The sequence below is a fragment of the Chanodichthys erythropterus genome, chromosome 12 (genome assembly GCF_024489055.1).
Source record: "Chanodichthys erythropterus isolate Z2021 chromosome 12, ASM2448905v1, whole genome shotgun sequence".
In the NCBI taxonomy this organism is placed as follows: Eukaryota; Metazoa; Chordata; class Actinopteri; order Cypriniformes; family Xenocyprididae; genus Chanodichthys; species Chanodichthys erythropterus.
Window position 1 is genome coordinate 58,314,502 of NC_090232.1, and position 19,497 is coordinate 58,333,998.

Consider the following 19,497-nt stretch of genomic DNA (forward strand, 5'->3'; position numbering starts at 1 on the left):
TGGAACAACCTCTAAGTAGGGTTTCCATAGACCTGGCAAATTATTTTGTCTGATATTGATACCAGTTATCTAAAAAGACATGGATAAACAAACAAACGTTTTCTTAGAAAAACTAAAATCTGAATGTTTATTGTACTGAAATCTTACTGACATGTCACTTGCATAAAAATTTGGAACGCTATATATATATATATATATATATATATATACAGTATCTCACAAAAGTGAGTGCACCCCTCACATTTCAGCAACCATTTTAGTATATCTTCTCAAGGGACAATACTATAGAAATGAAACTTGGATATATTTTAGAGTAGTCAATGTGCTGCTTGTATAGCATTTACTGTCCTCTGAAAATAACTTAACATACAGCCATTATTGTCAAAATAGCTGGCAACAAAAGTGAGTACACCCTAAGTGATAACAGTTGTATGCTGTTTACCCATGCAAAGCCACATGTCCTATTCATCATGTTCATGTTTTTAATCTGCTTGACAGGACCATACAAATGTGTGGATCTTGTATTAGAGCAGTTAAAATTTGGTGCTTTGAGTACAATTCTCTCATACTGATGATCACTGGATGTTCAACATGGCACCCCATGATGAAGAACTCTCTGAGGATTTGAGAATTAGAATTGTTGCTCTCCACAAAGATGGCATAGGCTATAAGATCAGTAACACCATGAAACTGAGTTACAGCAAAGTGGCCAGGGTCATAGAGAGAGGTTTTCGGTCCCACTTAATTAAGTGGCCTTAAAGGTACAATATGTAAAATTTTTGCAGTAGAGTTAGCAGCTAGTGTTATATATTTTGTCCAGCTGATTACAAACAATATCTCATGTTTTCAACTACTTGTAAATCATGAGAAAATTCCCATTCAGTCGCCTGTCATTGACGTCAGTTACCTTTGTTACCGCCTTTACTGACGTAGAAACCACATGACAACAGTGCCGTGGACAAATGCGGAAGTAGTGTCTAGCGTCCAGCAAACCACTAACTTGCTTCAAGCAGTTCCTTATTTACTTCTTGCACGTTTTATGGTGGATTGTGTTACTTATTTATGGAACATAATTACTGTTTACCATCTGCCGCTGGTTCTGTCGACAAGGACAGCTCCCGTAAACTCATGACCGGAAAAGCGGAAGCGGCGCCGTCGACTGTGTCATAATAAAAGTCCCGCTGCTCGTGAGGCGTGTGTTGATCAATCGCTCCAGCTCCTCGTTCAGCTCCCGCAACACTCGGTTCTGCTCTGCTTCATACTACAGTAACGTTAATAATCGCATCCACGGACATGAGTTCTTCCAGACTCCAATCCCTATTCTTTTGCACCGTCCGTTGAGATGGAGACCACATATCCCAACTACGCCTTTGTTTTGAATAGGCTTCTAGCGACCTCTAGCGGAAAAAATATCACATTGTACCTTTTAACTACTATGTACTTACATTAATAAGTGCAATGTACTTATTGGGTTCATATTGAATTGCAAAACACTTTTGCTGCTGTTGAGGTGGGATACGGGTAAGGTTAGGGAAAGCTTTGGTGGTATGGGTAGGTTTAAGGGTAGGGGTAAGGTGTAAGGCAAGGGTCAACAGTGTAATTATAAATGTAATTACAGAAATTAATTACAGATGTAATTACATTGTGTTTTTAAAATATAAGTACAATGTAATAACATGTATGTACACAAGTGCATTGTATCAAATTATTAATTTAAACGTAAGTACATAGTAGTTAAGGCCACCTAATATAAAGTGGGACCAGGTTTTCCAAGACTGGTTCCACTTGGAACAGGCCAAAGAAGTTGAATCAAAGAAGTTGAGACCTTGTGCTGTGCATCAAGTGCAGAAGCTGGCTTCAAAAAACAGATGCATGAGTGCTGCCAACATTGCTTTAGAGGTTGCAGAAGCAGGAGGTCAGCTTGTCAGTGCTCAGACCATACGCCGCACACTGCAACAAGTCGGTTTGCATGGCCATCGTCCTTCCCAGAAGGAAGCCTCTTCTGAAGCTGGCTCACAAGAAAGCCCGCAAACAGTTTGCTGAAGACAACCTGTCCAAGAGCATAAATTATTGGAACCATGTCCTGTGGTCTGATGAGATTAAGATAAACTTGTTTGGCTGAGATGGTGTCCAGCATGTGTGGCGACGCTCTGGTGAGGAGTACCAAGAAAATTGTGTCTTGCCTACAGTCAAGCATGGTGGTGGTAGCATCATGGTCTGGGGCTGCATGAGTGCTGCTGGTACTGGAGAGCTCTGCTTCATTGAGGGAATCATGGATTCCAACATGTACTGTGACATTCTGAAGCAGAACATGATGCCCTCCCTTCAGAAACTGGGATGAACGGCATGATAATGACCCCAAACACACCGCCAAGATGACAACTGCCTTGCTGAGGAAGCTGAAGGTGAAGGTGATGGAGTGGCCAAGTATGTCTCCAGACCTGAACTCTATTGAGAACCTGTGGGGCATCCTCAAGCGGAAGGTGGAGAAGCGCATTCTAACATTCAGCAGCTCCATGATGTCATTATGATGTCAGCTCTGGTGAATTCAAATGTTGCCCAGGAGGATTAAGGCAGTGCTAAATAACAATGGTGCTCACACAAAATATTGACATTTTGGACAGTTTTGACATGTTCACTTAGGGTGTACACATGACTTTTGTTGCCAGTTATTTAGACAATAATGGCTGTATGTTGAGTTATTTTCAGAGGACAGTAAATCTGTACTGCTATACAAGCTGCACATTGTCTACTCTAAAGTACATGCAATTTTCATTTCTATAGTCCCTTGAGAACATATAATAAAATTGCTGAAATGTGAGGGGTGTACTCAGTTTTGTGAGGATGAGATGAGAAAAAGTTCATTGATTGATCATAAAATGTACTACATGCGGCTCCGGGGGTTAATAAAGGAGTGAATCGATTCATTTGTGTAAGACAAATATCCTTATTTAAAACTTTATAAAGTAAAATAACAAGCTTTCGGCAAGACAGCCATATGCATTCAACTTGCGTCTAAAAAGCGTTAACTTCTGCAACGTAGTGTACAAATGGCATGACGTACTATGTATTATAACATAGGACATAGCGTAGTATGTCATGGCATAGCGTAGAACGTCATGGAATTGTGAACTATGTTACGGAAGTTAACGCTTTTTAGGCGTAAATCGGATGTGTATGGCTGTTGCGCTGGAAGCTTGTATAGTTACTAAAAATCTCTGGAAAGTTCCAAAAAATAAAGTAATAAAACGAGTCGCTCAACGATTCATTTTTCCAAACCCCTCCTTTGCATGACACTAATCTGCTGTGATTAGACAGATGACTTCTGCTGATTAATATGGAGTACAGTATACAGTGATTGCATCACTTTGTTGTATTATAATAATGATGGTGCTCCGCTCTGTTCTAAAAATAAGCAATCAAAGAGGAAATAAGTTTTATGTTTGTTAGCGAACCTAGCCCACAGCTAGGTGGTAAACACCCAGTCATGGTATATGCATTAGCCCAACGCAGAAACGTATTGTTAAAGCACTGCAGTTGTACACCAACGTATTGCTCTATTCATTATCGTAACTCCAAGTAATAACAACGACAACACATTTCTAGACAATTGCGAACGAACACATATTGCTTTTAGCTGGTTAGCCGGAGACCTACAAGCTGTGCGGCGTACACACAACACAACTAAATACGTATTGTGCATGCTACAGAGAACATAACAGCAACAATTATTAATCATACTTACAGGTTGTAATTCGAAGAGGAAAAAGCTGGTCCAAATAAACTGGGTACTGACCCATCCTTCAATAACATCTGGCTTGCAAATTCCTCAGCGCATTTAGGTTGAAGAAGCAGTTGTCAGTTAAATGAGGGGAACACAGCACAAGGTTCGGGTTATACTGCTGTGGTATTGTTGTAAAGATGAACTTTAACCACAGATTCTTCACGTATTGGCGGTGTTGGAGGGGTTTCAAGGTTTCCCTGGTGTCTGCACACACAGTAACTGGGCGGGCAATATGCTAATATTTCATCTCTCGACGTCACAACGAAACGGCTTGGATTCATTTTACAAACAACTCATTTAATTGACTCGGGTTCGACTATCTCTTTTGAGAGACAATAACTTTATATACATTGCGTTTTCAGATTTAAAACTTTGAAGGATGTTTTCATTCACTTAGAGCTATGTTACACATTTACATGAAATTTCAAAAATCCATAATAGGGGCACTTAAAGAGTATGATTCATTATAACACCAGATGAACCCTGAATTTATAAAGCATCATAAGGGTATTTATATTATACATAGGGTATATTATAATGTATTGCATCATCTCATGAATAATCATAACAGCAGTAATAATACTTACCTATTTGTATTATAACTATTATAAGTATTTGTATTTGTATAATAACTATTGAGAATATTATGATTCATAACACAAAATAAACATTATTGTATCTATTTGTTATAATGGATTATATATATCCCATAGTTTAATATATTAATTATGGGTGGAATTTTACTGCTTATGGTGACAAAAACAAAGTCTTGTTATAAACATCTAAAAAGCTTTATAATGTAGTAATAATATTTATAAGTGGTCTTTGTCTGCTTTAAGTAAAGTAACAAAAGTTAGGTATTCTTATAAACATCCATAAGATATCAACAAATGCTTTGAGTTTTTTTTTTTTTTTTTGTATTGCAATACTTGGAGAATATGTAAAATCAACAAAACAAACACTGCACGTAAACTTACTTGCATTATAACACTTCTAAATATTAATTTTTACATAGTGTTGTTCTACCACACTTACATTTACTTTCACTAATTATTTACATATTGACAGCGATAAAATGTACACTACTTATGAATGAACAAGATGTGCAAATGTGTAAACATTTTTATTTACGAATATTAAAATCGTGGCAATAATGTTTTGACTCTATTGAAGGCATATAGGTATTTTCAGTCGCATATATTAAATGTAGTTTACTCATTCTACTAATATGAAATAGCATTCACTCTGTTCGTGACTTGTGCTGCTCATGTTTTTAAGGATTACATAATGTTAAACAGGCCTACACTTTAAAACCTTAACATAAATAACATTTCTGTAATCACTTAAACACTGTCAAGTAATATTTATTTTGTTTGAACAACCATAACATACACCAAAACATACAAAACCATCACATCGTCATTTGAACTACTTTTGGTACCGCTTGTGACATTTTTGCAATAAATAAATTATCATGATTACAATTGTCTGTCTAGTATGCTTTTCTGTGTAACTGTATATTTTTAAGAAATGGCTATGGGTATGTTTAGCGGTAGGAGTGTGACTAGCGGCGCAAAATATCTTTTTAATGCTATATTGTTTCTAAAATTGTAATTCTACTACACACTTCTGTCCATTACATTGTATTCTTATATTCTGTATAAAATGGTTTAGGTTTGGGTAGGGTTTGGGGATCTAAAATACTGTATGTCTATAAATGGTAAAAGGGAAAATTATTCAGCTGACTTTGACGTTTTAGGTATCACGTCTGTTCCTATCACATCCCGGACTACATTTCCCATGATTCTCCATTGCTTGTCACCTGCACTCACTTCACAATCACTCCACACTAATCACCACACCCAGCTGCCACACATTTCCTGGACTATAAAGGACTCATACACACACCACCTCACCGCGAAGTCTTGATTACCCAGTGTGTCATTTCCGAGCATTATTATTCCTGTCTGCCTGTTTGTTGCCGTTACTGCCTGTTTCCTGTTTATTGACCCGTTGCTGCCTGCCCTGACCTTTGCCTGTCCATTGACTATGACTCTGCCTGTTCCTCACTGTTCCTGTTTGTTCCTGTTTTGACCCTGCCTGTACGACATTTCTCACTTGTAAATAAATGCTGCACTTGGATCTCCTGCCTGAGTCTCCATTCGTAACAGAAGGCTTCACCACACCAAGATCCAGCAGCTACCGTGAATCTTGCCATCACATTCAGCATCAGCATGGACCCAGCTATATGTCTCATCCACCTTCGCCAAGGTAATAGTACCCTGGAGGACCGCGTTCATCACTCTGCGGTTTTATGGACTATGCTCTATTGTCAGTTGGTTCTCCATTTACTGTGGGAGTCGTGGAGGAATGCGACACCCTGGTAGATCACATAATGGCCGCCGCGCCAATGGACACTCACAAGATGGCGGCTACCATCACAACAACAGTTCACATCTCCGCTGATCGCCCAGAGTCACGTCTCCGCCGATCGCCCAGAGTCACGTCACGTCTACACCGATCGCCCAGAGTCACGTCACGTTTCTGGATCTGTCCGGGAACAGAGAGTGTTGCGTTCCAGTGTGGCTGATCCACCGCTGATTTCAGCACGAGCAGTTGGCGTTCCTAAGCCTCCGCCAGCCGCTTTGCGCGCAAGCCCGCCTACGCTTTGCCAGTGCCCACGGGCAAGATGGCCGCCCCTTCGGTGTCTGTAAATTCAGAGCCTGCTCCAGCCAGTGAATCTTCTCCAGAATCCATTCCAGCCAGTGAGTCCGCTCCAGAGCCTGCTCTCCCTGTCAGTCCTGTGATGGCCAAGAGGGCTGTCTTCACTTTTTATGTTTTGGCGGTCTTGCGTGCCTGGAGGAGGCATTCAGGCGTTTTTGACTCTGGACCAGTCTACCAGCCCGCTGCCGCCCCAGAGCGGCCCGAGCTCGCTGCCGTCCCAGAGCTGCCCGCTCTTCCTGATACGGCCATGGAGACCGTCACCGAGCTGCCCGCTCTCCCTGATATGGCTACGGAGGTCGTCACCGAGCTGCCCGATCTCCCCGATACAGCCACGGAGCATCCTTCGCTAGCCTCCGCCCTGCTGCCGGCGCCACCCGAGCTCCTTGTCCACGAACCCGCCACGACTCCTTTTGATTTCCCTAAGAACTTTTTTTGGGGGGGCAGTATACCTGTGGGTGGGGAGCTTGTGGGTGGGGAGCTTGTGGGTGGGGACCCTGCCCGGCCACTGCCGTCATCGGCCTTTGTACCGTCATCGGCCTTTGTACCGTCATGGCCACCCATGGACTGGGGCCCACTATGGACATTTATGGTTTCCGACCCACCGTGGTCATCTTCGGACTCTGTCCTGCCGTGGCTGCCCAAGCCACCTGACCTGCCGAGGTTACCTGAATCACCTGACCTGCCGTGGTCATCTTCGGACTCTGTCCTGCCGTGGCTGCCCAAGCCACCTGACCTGCTATGGTTACCTGAACCACCTGACCTGCCATGGCCGCCCGAGCCGCCTGACCTGCCGTGGCTTTCTGACACTCCTCTGACACACTGACACGCCCGTAGCACCTGACCCGCCGTGGCTGGTCTGGAACCTGCATTGGAGATTTCGTTCCTGTCAGCTGTCTAATCTCCAATGCACCCACCCCCCCTCCCTTATTGGTGTCATCTACGGCGCGAGGTCGCGCCTTTCGGGAGGGGGGCGTTATGTCACGATCACCGTCTGTTCCTGTCACATCCCGGACTACATTTCCCATGATCCTCCATTGCTTATCACCTGCACTCATTTCACAATCACTCCACACTAATCACCACACCCAGCTGCCACACATTACCTGGACTATAAAGGACTCATACACACACCACCTCACCGCGAAGTCTTGATTACCCAGTGTGTCATTTCCGAGCATTATTATTCCTGTCTGCCTGTTTGTTGCCGTTACTGCCTGTTTCCTGTTTATTGACCCGTTGCTGCCTGCCCTGATCTTTGCCTGTCCATTGACTATGACTCTGCCTGTTCCTCACTGTTCCTCACTGTTCCTGTTTTGACCCTGCCTGTACGACCACTCTCACTTGTAAATAAATGCTGCACTTGGATCTCCTGCCTGAGTCTCCATTCGTAACAGTAATAATGCTATGATCAAATGTTGTCAACACATCCATATTGTATGTTTCAGCATTTACCTAAACATACAAAAAAGTAAGTTTTGTGTTTTCCACACAACTTTGATTTTACCCTAAGGGAAATGTCTTATAACCCATTCATGATATTTTATGAATGTTTATAAGAATACCTAACTTTTGTTACTTAAAGCAGACAAAGACCATGTAAATATTATTTCCACATTTTAAAGCTTTTTAGATGTTTATTAGAAGTTACTTTAAGCAGTCAAGTCAAGTCAAGTCAAATTTATTTATATAGCGCTTTTACAATTGGTAATTGTTTCAAAGCAGCTTTACATATTAGAAGCACAGAAAAAAAAAGGGAAGTGGTTAAAACTGTACAAACAAGCGTGGTAATATGTAACATATACAAGATGGTGCTACATTAAGCCAATGTCGGCTGACTTCCAGGGGTGGAAAAAAACCCCTAGGAGAAAAACCCAGCGTGCTAGCACTGGGAAAAAAGTCCTAGGAGGGAAAAAACCCCTTGGAAGATATATATATGTAAATGTATATGGAGATCAAAATCTGAATTGTACATTTTTATTATAGAGTTTAAAAATCGATTATATATAAATATATGTAAGCGGATACGGGGATCCTGGGCTACGTTGTAGTCAGGTCCAGATGCAGGTTCTCCATCTGACCTGGATACGGCCTGGATCCAGCACCCGGCAAACCTCAGGATAAGCAGAGAGACAGATATTAGCGTAGATGCCATTCTTGTTCTGATGTACAGGTATATCTAGTGTTATAGGAAATGTTCTCGGTTCCGGCCGACCTAATTATTGCAGCGTAACAATCCTTTAACGGATTTGAAAAATGTTAATGTATTGATAATGTGTTATGTGTATGCAAGAGCAAAGAGATGTGTTTTTAGTCTAGATTTAAACTGACAGAGTGTGTCTGCTTCCCGAACAATGCTAGGAAGATTGTTCCAGAGTTTAGGTGCTAAATAGGAAAATGATCTGCCGCCTTCAGTTGATTTTGATATTCTGGGTATTATCAACTGGCCTAAATTCTGAGATCGCAATAAACGTGAAGGACTATAATGCATTAAGAGCTCACTTAGGTACTGGGGAGCTAAACCATTTAGAGCTTTATAAGTAAGTAGCAAGATTTTAAAATCTATACGATGTTTAATAGGGAGCCAATGTAATGTTGACAGAACTGGGCTAATATGGTCATACTTTCTGGTTCTAGTAAGAACTCTAGCTGCCGCATTTTGAACCAACTGTAGTTTGTTTAAAAGCCGAGCAGAACAACCACCCAGTAGAGCGTTACATTAATCTAGTCTTGAGGTCATGAATGCATGAACCAACTGTTCCGCATTTGTCATTGAGAGCATATGTCGTAATTTAGATATATTTTTTAGATGGAAGAAGGCGGTTTTACAGATACTAGAAACATGACTTTCAAATGAAAGATTGGTATCAAAGAGCACACCCAGGTTCCTAACTGAGGACGAAGGTTTAATGGAGCACCCGTCAAGTGTTAGAGAGTATTCAAGGTTTTTTCGTGAGGAAGTTTTTGGTCCAAAGATTAGGAAATCAGTTTTTTTCTGAATTTAATAATAAGAAATTTCTTGTCATCCAGTTTTTAATGTCAGCTATGCATTCTGTTAGTTTTGTGAATTTGTAGGTTTCGTCAGGGCGCGAGGAAATATAGAGCTGAGTATCGTCAGCGTAGCAGTGAAAACTAACACCATGCTTCCTAATTATCTCTCCTAAGGGCAGCATGTACAGAGTGAAAAGCAACGGTCCTAATACTGAGCCTTGTGGTACCCCATATTTAACCTGTGATCGATACGACATCTCTTCATTAACTACCACAGACTGATAACGGTCAGATAAGTATGATTTGAACCATGCCAAAGCAATTCCACTAATGCCAATATAGTTTTCAAGTCTTTTTAAAAGAATGTTATGATCGATAGTGTCAAAAGCAGCACTGAGATCTAATAACACTAATAGAGAAATACAGCCACGATTGGATGATAGGAGTAGATCGTTTGTAACTCTAACGAGAGCAGTCTCAGTACTATGGTATGGTCTAAATCCTGACTGGAAATCCTCACAGATTCCAGTAAAAGCTCACTCATAAGATGTAGTATTATACTGTGCAGATCTTACAATGTCAAGATGAGACTTGGGAAAGTAAAATATGAAACTGGGATATATATTACTGGTGGATAAAATTATGTTCATTGTGCGTTATAAATCATCATAATCTTAAGTTATAACCACAGAGAAGTAAGCATTATTACTGTTATGAATATTCATTAGATGATGCAACACATTATAAGCTTATTATGATGCATTAAGAATACCATTATGATACATTATGAATGCAGGCTTCATCTGGTGTTATAATACATCATACTCTTGAAAGATATAATCACAAATAGCTAAGTATTATATTGTCTATTATTCAATCAGATGATACAGTATATTATAAGGTTGTTTATAAGGCATAATGCGTTAAGAATACTCTTATAATGCATTATAAATACAGGCTTTATAGAAAGTGTTACCCTAAAAACATTTATTTTTGCTAATTTTGGACTTCTTGTTTCTGCAACAACTAAATGTTGTATGGTTAATGTAAAATGGTATTTTTGCATTTAACATTTGTTTGCTACAAACATGCCCTACCTATTTTTAATCCAGCATAATGAGCGGTTTTCTGAAGGAGGATCTCTTCCGATGGGTTCTCCCGTGGGTGGGCGGACTGGTGTTGACTCCCCTCAGCAGCAGCAGCAGCATTCCCCCATGGTGGTTGGGGCAGGTCCTGTTCCAGGTGTGGTTGGCCAAAGTGGCTTTGGGAGAGGAAGTCCAGTTGGGAGCAACTTTGATGGGCTGAACAACAAGCGAAGTAGATACTAATATTTGTTTTCTCTGGAAATTATGCTAACATATGTACAGATTAGAGCACATTGACTCATGATTTCTGATAAATGACCAAATGACCATTTATGTCTAATATGGACAGAAATGGCATGGGCCAGGCCCTGTGTTAATGTGAAAGACTGTCATAAATTATGAAATGCCATTGAATCAGCTTGTACTTGACAAAATATCATCGATTGCTTACTGCTTACTATTAATGTAGTCATGTATTTCCTTTTTTATACATATATATATCTAAAATTAAGCTGTTTTCCTGTCAATACGTGTTTATGTGGAACTTGCACGTGTTTTCATTTCTTGTGTCTGTGATTCTGTGAATTTTTTTAGAAGATTTAGAATTTTTCTGCTTTCTTGTCAGTACTTTGAATAAATGTTTTAAAATAATTATGTGCATTAGTGGTTAAGTCACAGATTAAATCCTTGTTAATATTAAGTAACATCATTTTAGTTGCAGATTGAGTAAATGGTACATTGGTTCCAAATGTTTTCTTATTTTAATGAATAATATTTTAATGACTTTATTTTATTTTGTATTTTTTTCCATTCACACTGTGCTTAACCCTGAGTTAATGTCATTCTAAACCCTGAGAAAATGTCAGATGACCACCTTTACCTCAGGGCGCCAGCTAAGGAATTTCACCTTAACAGTAAAAGAACAGTCATGGGTGATTGACTAAATAACTACTAAATGAGTGCCATGAATGGATAATGAAATAAAGTTCATAAGAGTGATAAATGCAGGTGATTAAGTTGGATGTTACTATGGCAGCATTATCTCAAGGAAAAATAAACTGAAACTAATAAGGTGAATCACTTTTTTTCTGAATTCAACAAATTAACTGAATGATTATTAACTGTCATCAGCTATGCAAAATCACATACTGACAATACACAGTAAGTCTCTGGAAAGCGGTTTGGTAAAATAATATTTATATTTTGCTTGGTCAAGTGATGATCCCAGTGGTGGCCGACAATTTCCGCTGGTGGTGCTGGGCTTCCACTGGTTGTAAACCGCCTTGAACACGAAGAGCTGGATGATGCTGAACTTCTGGAGCACCGAGAAGGTACTCGTAGTCTGGAATATGCAGATGAAGGTACCTTGGTAATGGTCCTGACAGTCTGGAACTTGCAGATGGAAAAGCCTTGGAAGAAGGTTTGCTTGTGAAGGCCTATGCTTGTTGTCGTTTGTGTTAATGTTGTAGAACTTCCCAAACTTCCCTTCTTTCAGAATTCTTTTTTGTTTGTTTGTTTGTTTCTGTTAGCTTCTGAGCTTCAGTTTTAGTTTTTTTTACAGTTTCGAATTGTACAGTTTCAGACTTTAAAGCCTCTTGGTTTCCAGAGAGAAACTTATCCTTTTTAAGCAGGAGGGATTTTAAAATTGGCACTTTCCTATTTCAGTGACATGATTAGCTGTTGGTATCAGTATGGACTACTCTTATTTGCAGTCTAACGTCTAAAAATTAACAGCTTTATAAGTGTCATTTACGTTTTATCAATGCATTATTCACTTTCCACACAGCTTCAGAATTAGCTCAGTGCTGAACCCCTGAGTCCAAACATGATTCTGTAATGTTGAACTTTCACCCTTGAATTCATGCATACCTATATTTATGCATTATCATCACAAACAGAATTCAGTGTGCCACAGTACTTTGAATGGATATGGAGAGGGTATGCTCCATATTGTGTCTAAACAGAAGTATGACCCCGTTTACACCAAGTATTAAGATCTGTTTTGGTCGATTGGATCACAAGTGAAGACATTAGCATGTCACATAGCATTAGTCGAATGTTTGACATAACTTATTTCTGTGACCTGATGTGGCTGCTTCTCATAGAATGAGGGGAAATATAGTTCTCTATCAGGGCTGCAAACTAATCTTTTTTTTTTTTTTTTTCCTGCCAACGAATCTTACACACTAGGTTTGCACGACGTCAAAATTACTTTTTTTCAGTCTAATCCGTTCAGATCTATCCGTTAGATTTCGCGCTGCAAAACATTCATGACAGCTATTAATCACGACAATCAATTTGGGCGGGAATTAATGTTTAAACAGATATCGGATACCATTTGTGTCTAAAGTAAATGTATACAGGCGGGCTAAAAATTCGGATATGGTCAAAAGATCGGATCTTTGCATTAAGACTTGCAGTGTAAATGCGAGTACGAGTATGAGCTGAAGAAAGTGTTTCCATGATCCTCATCCATCCATCATAAACGTGTACTCCACATGGCTTCGGGGGTTAATAAAGGCCTTCAGAAGTGAAGCGATGCGTGTTAAAAAAAACAACAAAAAAAAAACATATTTAACAAATTTTGCAGTAAAATATCTACAGTAGGTGGACAACCAAAATGGGTATTACCGCCGCGCATACCGCCGCCGCGTTAACTGAAATTCAGTCGCGTGTAAAAAACTACCGCCAGGTGGCGCAAAGGGACGGATTGGAAAGTGACTGTAATGATAAAATGTCGGTTTGTAAACGGAGATGAAAGGACGAAGTAAAACAACAACATTACAGTATAACCTTTTAACATCCTTAAAAACCATTAGAAAATTTAAAGTGAGAGTTAATTTCAAAACGTGGGATAGTTAGGCTACTCTATGCATCAAAAATTAAAAGAAAGACCTTTACACAAAGTCTTACTGCATGCTATTGTCATTAAACAGTCATTAGGCATATATAGCCTATATATATTTATTTATTTATATTAGGAGCGCACACACGGATTATAAATTTAATATTTTCATTCTGTAATATTTTCATTCAGAATGGTCCAGCATTAAGACCGCATTAATAGCAATAATTCTTATTTACTGCTATTGTTCTTGATTTTTTAAATTGTTCTTGATTATTATTATTTATTTATTTTTTTTGGGCTATTATATATGCTATGTAATGTTTAGTGATTTTGATGTCGCAGACTAAAATACCGTCAGGAATAAATATTTAGGCAAATTTACTAATTAAAACCAAAGGTGTTCATCTGTGATTGTACATCAAGAGCAAGGACACGTTGTGTGCATTTTGTTTTGTGCTTTTACCAGACCGAAACGCTCGACTGTCTGTGTGAAACTGCGCGTGTGCACGAGCGCCAAGAGAACTGATAACAGCAGCAACACTGGCCATGATTTCAGAAACGACACATTCCAGCGGATAGATCGCCTCTTATTTAACACAGACCTAACAGTTATATCTTATCGAATTGAGATATTTCTTTCTTTTTAGGTACAATTATTGCTGAGTTTAAGTTCACTTTTGAGACGTTTCAGATTCTCGCAGAGAGACAGCTGAAAGCGCACCCAGTTTATTTTATTTTATTATTCAAAACAAAAGTACAAGGTTTTGTTGTTATTGTGAGCGTACACAAATAAAAGTAGACCATTCGTAGTCTTGCACTAATCTGTAAGCTATCGCCAAAAATGACGGAAGGCCTGTTTTTGTTTCAGCTTTCATGAGGAAAAAATCCACCATAACGCACCGGCGCTTTCGTCGGCCAGAGGGATAATAATGTAGCCAATTTAGTTTCATATTTATATTTAAATATTGGGCTATTGACTATTATTTTTAAATGAATAAATTTCACCTATGTTGATTGTGAAAAGGGAATAGCATGACGGATGCGCAATGTTGGGAGACAAATGCAGCGGGTTAGACATAGTTTGACCACTTCATTAAGTTTTGTTTTATAGTAGCTAAGTCTTTCTTTAAAGTGAATTTCGTTTTGTAGAAATTGTATCTTAATTTCAATCAATGTTTCATCAACCAATTGCCAATACTATTTAATAAATAGGAAGAAAACCAAACGTCGGGTGTGGAATGGAAACGAAACCATGTTTCCGCGGCCTTTGAATAAGGCTGAAGCAATATACGTCTTTCTGTTTTAATTAAATTTATTTATTACTTTATGACATGTCTTTATTACTTAAATAATTGATAAGATGTTTTTGGTCGAACAATATATTTTAGCTGGTCTACTTAAGACACACATTTGCGTAGTGGCTTATTGTGCCACATGCCAAACATTTCTTGCAGATTTAAAAAACAAACAAACAAACAAACAAAAGAAAAAACACGACTCTACGACTTTTACAAAATCCCTCCTTGCTCCAGTCAAAACTTCGCACATACTCTGCTCGGCAGCAGCAGACGCTGGCAAACGCGCGGGGGGAGGGTCGATCCCATTCGGAACTTCTGGAGTGGAGCGTAAAAAACTGCAAAACACTGCAAATCTCCATAATACAAACAAATAGAGAAACTTACTGCAAATACTCATAACAGAGTCTAACAATTGTGTATTTCGTCAGCTTATTTCATATGATCAGATTAGGATGTTAAAATTAACAAAAAGCACCAAGATTGCAAAAAGGTCTGTCACGCGCATAGCTAAGGCTAATATTTTGAGTCTCCCGCCCTCTGGATTAATGGCTTCGGTGACAAACATTTTAAACAAAGCGCCCTTCCCCCATCTCAAATTTGTCAAGCACTGTTAGGTTCGGTGAGTGCTTTTTATACACACAAGATAATGTAAAAAATTACACATTGATATATAAATGGAACACAATCGGTTTGTTGTTTTTGTTTGTTTTTCTTTAACATTTTTATTTTATTTGGATGGCAGATTATGTACAGTTATTGTTCTAATAAATATACGGAAACATAATGTTACATATCTTGGTCAATTCTTTCGAGCTGCTTTACAGCTTAACCACAGTTTGCAACATCAGCAGTTATTGAAATGAACTGAATCAACACAGATCTGCTGATATAAATAAATAGGCCTAAATAAATAGCAAAAAAACAAGATTGGGTTTGTACGGTTCATCTGAACTATAATTTAATGATTTATGTTATGATGTTATAGAAGTGCAATGTACAGATGCCTATATGTTTTGCACAAAGTAATATTTAATAAAGAATCTTAAACTTCCTATGTTAAACATGTTCTCGTCATTTTGCTCTTAACTGCAGTCAAAATACAAATAGGCCTATATATTCATATGCATTGTGTAGCCCATGGAGAGTCAGATAGGCGCAAACTCTACAGCAGAAACTTTTTATCTTAATAGCCTAGCACTTGTTGAATAACAAAATGTTGATTATTGGGATAACTTTTTTTTTTTTTTTTTTTTTTTTTTTTGTAATTGTGTAGCTTATGGCATGACATTTCTTTTTGTAATGTTTATGAGCGTGTTAATGGATACAAACGGCACAATTGTAGTTTATCAGATTGTTACATAGCTATAGCTGAAACATTAACACATTAAAATCGTCTGATAATCATACAGTAGTTAACATGAACCCTTTGTAAGCGATGTATTACCATTACATCATGGGCATAAGGGACACCCCCCACCCTACGATGGGCCCCGGCGCAGATTATTTACTATTTAGCCTTTGCTTTTTTTAGAACTAAACTCAATTGACAACAGTCTGACCTTTGTCCATAGCAAATTTGGAGTCTCTAACTCAATCCCTTTAGCGCCATCAGCTGTCCAAATTTGCACGTATGTTTATGTTAATAACTTTTGAACCGTAAGGAACAAAATTCTTTCCCCCCCTGATTCCGTGGGTCAAGACGAATCGATTGCACCCTATGACGTCATTTTCCGTCATGAAAATTTTTCCGCCATTTTGAATTTTCTGAAAAACCTACTTTTTCGAACTCCTCCTAGGCCGTTACTCCGATTTTCATGAAAATTTAACCAGATCATCTTCAGAGCATGCCAAGAAAAAGTTATGGAATTCAAGTCAATTCCTCAAACCGTTTTCGTAAAATAAGCGAACGAATTGTGCATAGTGCTTGCGAAAATGGACATAAGGCTGTATCTCCGCAACGCTTTATCGTATTCAGACCAAACTTGGTACATGTCATCACAAGCATGACCAGAGGCATCATGCAGTGTTGTGGCGCAGCGCCACCTACTGGTGCAGAGATATGAAAAATGGTCATTTTTGCTTATAACTTCTGATGGTTTTGTCCAAAAATCATAAATTTGGTCTCGTTAGATTCAGGGCATCATGTCGAGTCGATTGATATCCAATTTTCCCATATCGGCCATTTAGGCCGTCGGCCATTTTGAATTTTGTGCTAAAATGCTGTATTTTACGAACGCATTAGCGTATCGTTACGAAACTCGGTATGGGTCATCAGCACAATGCCATGAAGGAGCCTGAGAAGTTTCGGCACAGTGCCACCTTGTGGTCAAAAGTTATAACACAATTTACAAAAATGCTAATAACTTTTGACTGTATTCACCAATTGTAATGAAACTGGTCTCAGTAGATTCCTTGGGTCATGCTGAGAACATAGATATCAAATTTGCCATAGTCAGCTAAACTTCCTGTCCGCCATATTGTTTTTCTTTAAAAACCTACTTTTTCGAACTCCTCCTAGACCGTTGCTCCGATTTTCACCAAAATTGAACCGTGTCATCTTCAGACCATGCCGACAAAAAGTTATGGATTTCAAGTCGATACGTCAAACCGTTTTTGTATACCGGATCAACGAATTTAAGGCATGATGCAAAACAAACTCTTGAACCTGTATCTCCGCAATGCTTTATCGTATTTAGACCAAACTTGGTACATCTCATCAAAATCATGACATGAGGCATCATGCAGCGTTTCATCGCAGTGCCGCCTACTGGTGCGGAGATAAGAAAAATGGCTATTTTTGCTTATAACTTCAGATGGGTTTGTCCAAAAATCATAACTTTGGTCTCGTTGGATTCAGGGAGTCATGCTGAGTCGAATGATATCCAGTGTTCCCATTTCAACCATTTTGGCCGTCGTCCATTTTGAATTTTGTGCTAAAGTGCTGTATTTTATGGACGCATTCAAGTATCGTTACGAAACTCGGTATGGGTCATCAGAACAATGCCCTGAAGGAGCCTGAGAAGTTTCGGACCAGTGCCACCTTGTGGTCAAAGGTTATTATGAAATTTACAAAAATGTTAATAACGTTTGAATATATTTACCGATTGTAATGAAACTGGTCTCAGTAGATTCCTTGGGTCATGCCGAGAACACGGATATCAAATTTGCTATAGTTGGCTGAACTTCCTGTCCACCATATTGTTTTTCTTTAAAAACATACTTTTTCGAACTCCTCCTGGACCGTTGCTCCGATTTTCACCAAAATCGAACCGTATCATTTTCAGACCATGCAGACAAAAAGTTATGGATTTCAAATCGATATGTCAAACCGTTTTCGTATAACAGAGCAAAGAATTTGAGGCATGATGCAAAAACGACACTTGAAGCTGCATCTCTTCAGTGCTTTATCATATTCAGACCAAACTTCGTACGTGTAATCACTATCATGACCTGAGGCATCATACAGTGTTTCGGCGCAGCACCACCTACTGGAGTGGAGATATGAAAAATGGCTATTTTTGCTTATAACTTCTGATGGGTTTGACCAAAATTCATAAATTTGGTATGGGTCATCAGGACAATGCCCTGAAGGAGCCTGAGAAGTTCCAGACCAGCGCCACCTTGTGGTCAAAAGTTATAACAAAATTGACAAAAATGCTAATAACTTTTTTTTCTAATTGCTCACTGCTGCTGTTGGTCTGATGCTCCCAGCCATGTTGGCTGGCTTCTTGTGCCATTTTTGTGCTTGCCCCGTAATTGCTGCTTGCAGCTATATTTATTATTATTATTATTATATTGCCCAAACGTAAATAGCATATAAGTCTAGAGTTAGGCTATTTCTTTATTCTTTTACTGTAAATACATGAATTTAGTTTTGAAATTTGTGTTAGAATTTAGAGCAGCTAAAATATATTGTTAGACCAAAACATCTTATCAATTAATTAAGTAATAAAGACATGGATGTATTTAAGAAATTTAATAAAAACAGAAAAACTTCTATTGCATCAGCCTTTTTCAAAGGCCGCGGAAACATGGTTTCGTTTCCATTCCACTCCTGACGTTCATGGTTTTCTTCCTAATTAAATATAGGCAATTGGTTGATGAAACATTGATTGAAATTATGATACAATTTCTACAAAACGAAATTCATTTTAAAGAAAGACTTACATAAAACAAAACTTAATGAAGTGGTCGAACTTATGTCTGACCCGCTGCATTTGTCTCCCAACATTGCGCATCCGTCATGCTATTCCCTTTTCATAATCAACATTGGTGACATCTTTAAAAAAAAAAAATAGGCTATAGCCCAATATTTAAATATAAATATGAAACTAAATTGGTTACATTTTTATCCCTCTGGGGTGCGTTTCCCGAGAGCATCGTTGGTGAACCATGGTCGTAAGTCCCATTGAACTCTATTGGTAACGACGGAACTTGCGACCGTAGTTCGCTTTGGGAGCGTGTTATTATCAGTAGGGGCGTGTTATTGTCTGTGTGTATTTCCAAATCCATCAGAACGCTCCGGCGCTTTCGTCGACCAGGGGTGCCGGGGGCGACGAAAGCGCCGGAGCGTTCTGATGGATTTTCTCATGACAGAAACAATTTAAAACAGGCCTTCCATCATTTTTGGCGATAGCTTACAGATTAGTGCAAGACTACAAATGGTCTACTTTTATTTGTGTGCGCTCACGACAACAACAAAACCTTGTGCTAGTACAATAAAATAAATAAAAACAGGGTGAGCTTTTAGCTGTCTCTCTGCGAGAAACT

General features: G+C 39.0%; 1 protein-coding gene across 11 annotated transcripts in view; it reads left to right on the top strand.

Moving 5' to 3' along the window:
- Positions 1 to 19,497, top strand: part of pspc1 (paraspeckle component 1) — a 146,519-nt gene that overhangs the window by 107,829 nt on the left and 19,193 nt on the right. Inside the window, exons 9-10 of one of the 11 annotated variants that reach the window (XR_010896676.1) lie at positions 10,609 to 11,653; positions 11,798 to 11,912. The exons of 3 other annotated variants lie outside the window; for them this stretch is intronic. Coding sequence is in view for 3 of the 8 variants with exons in the window: in XM_067404179.1 (XP_067260280.1) it covers positions 10,609 to 10,824 (216 nt within the window). In the remaining 5 variants the exon portion in view is untranslated. Of the gene's footprint in view, positions 1 to 9,670; positions 15,873 to 19,497 lie in introns of those variants that run through there. 7 more of the 11 variants (XR_010896675.1, XM_067404183.1, XR_010896674.1 and 4 more) reach the window with 7 other exon arrangements.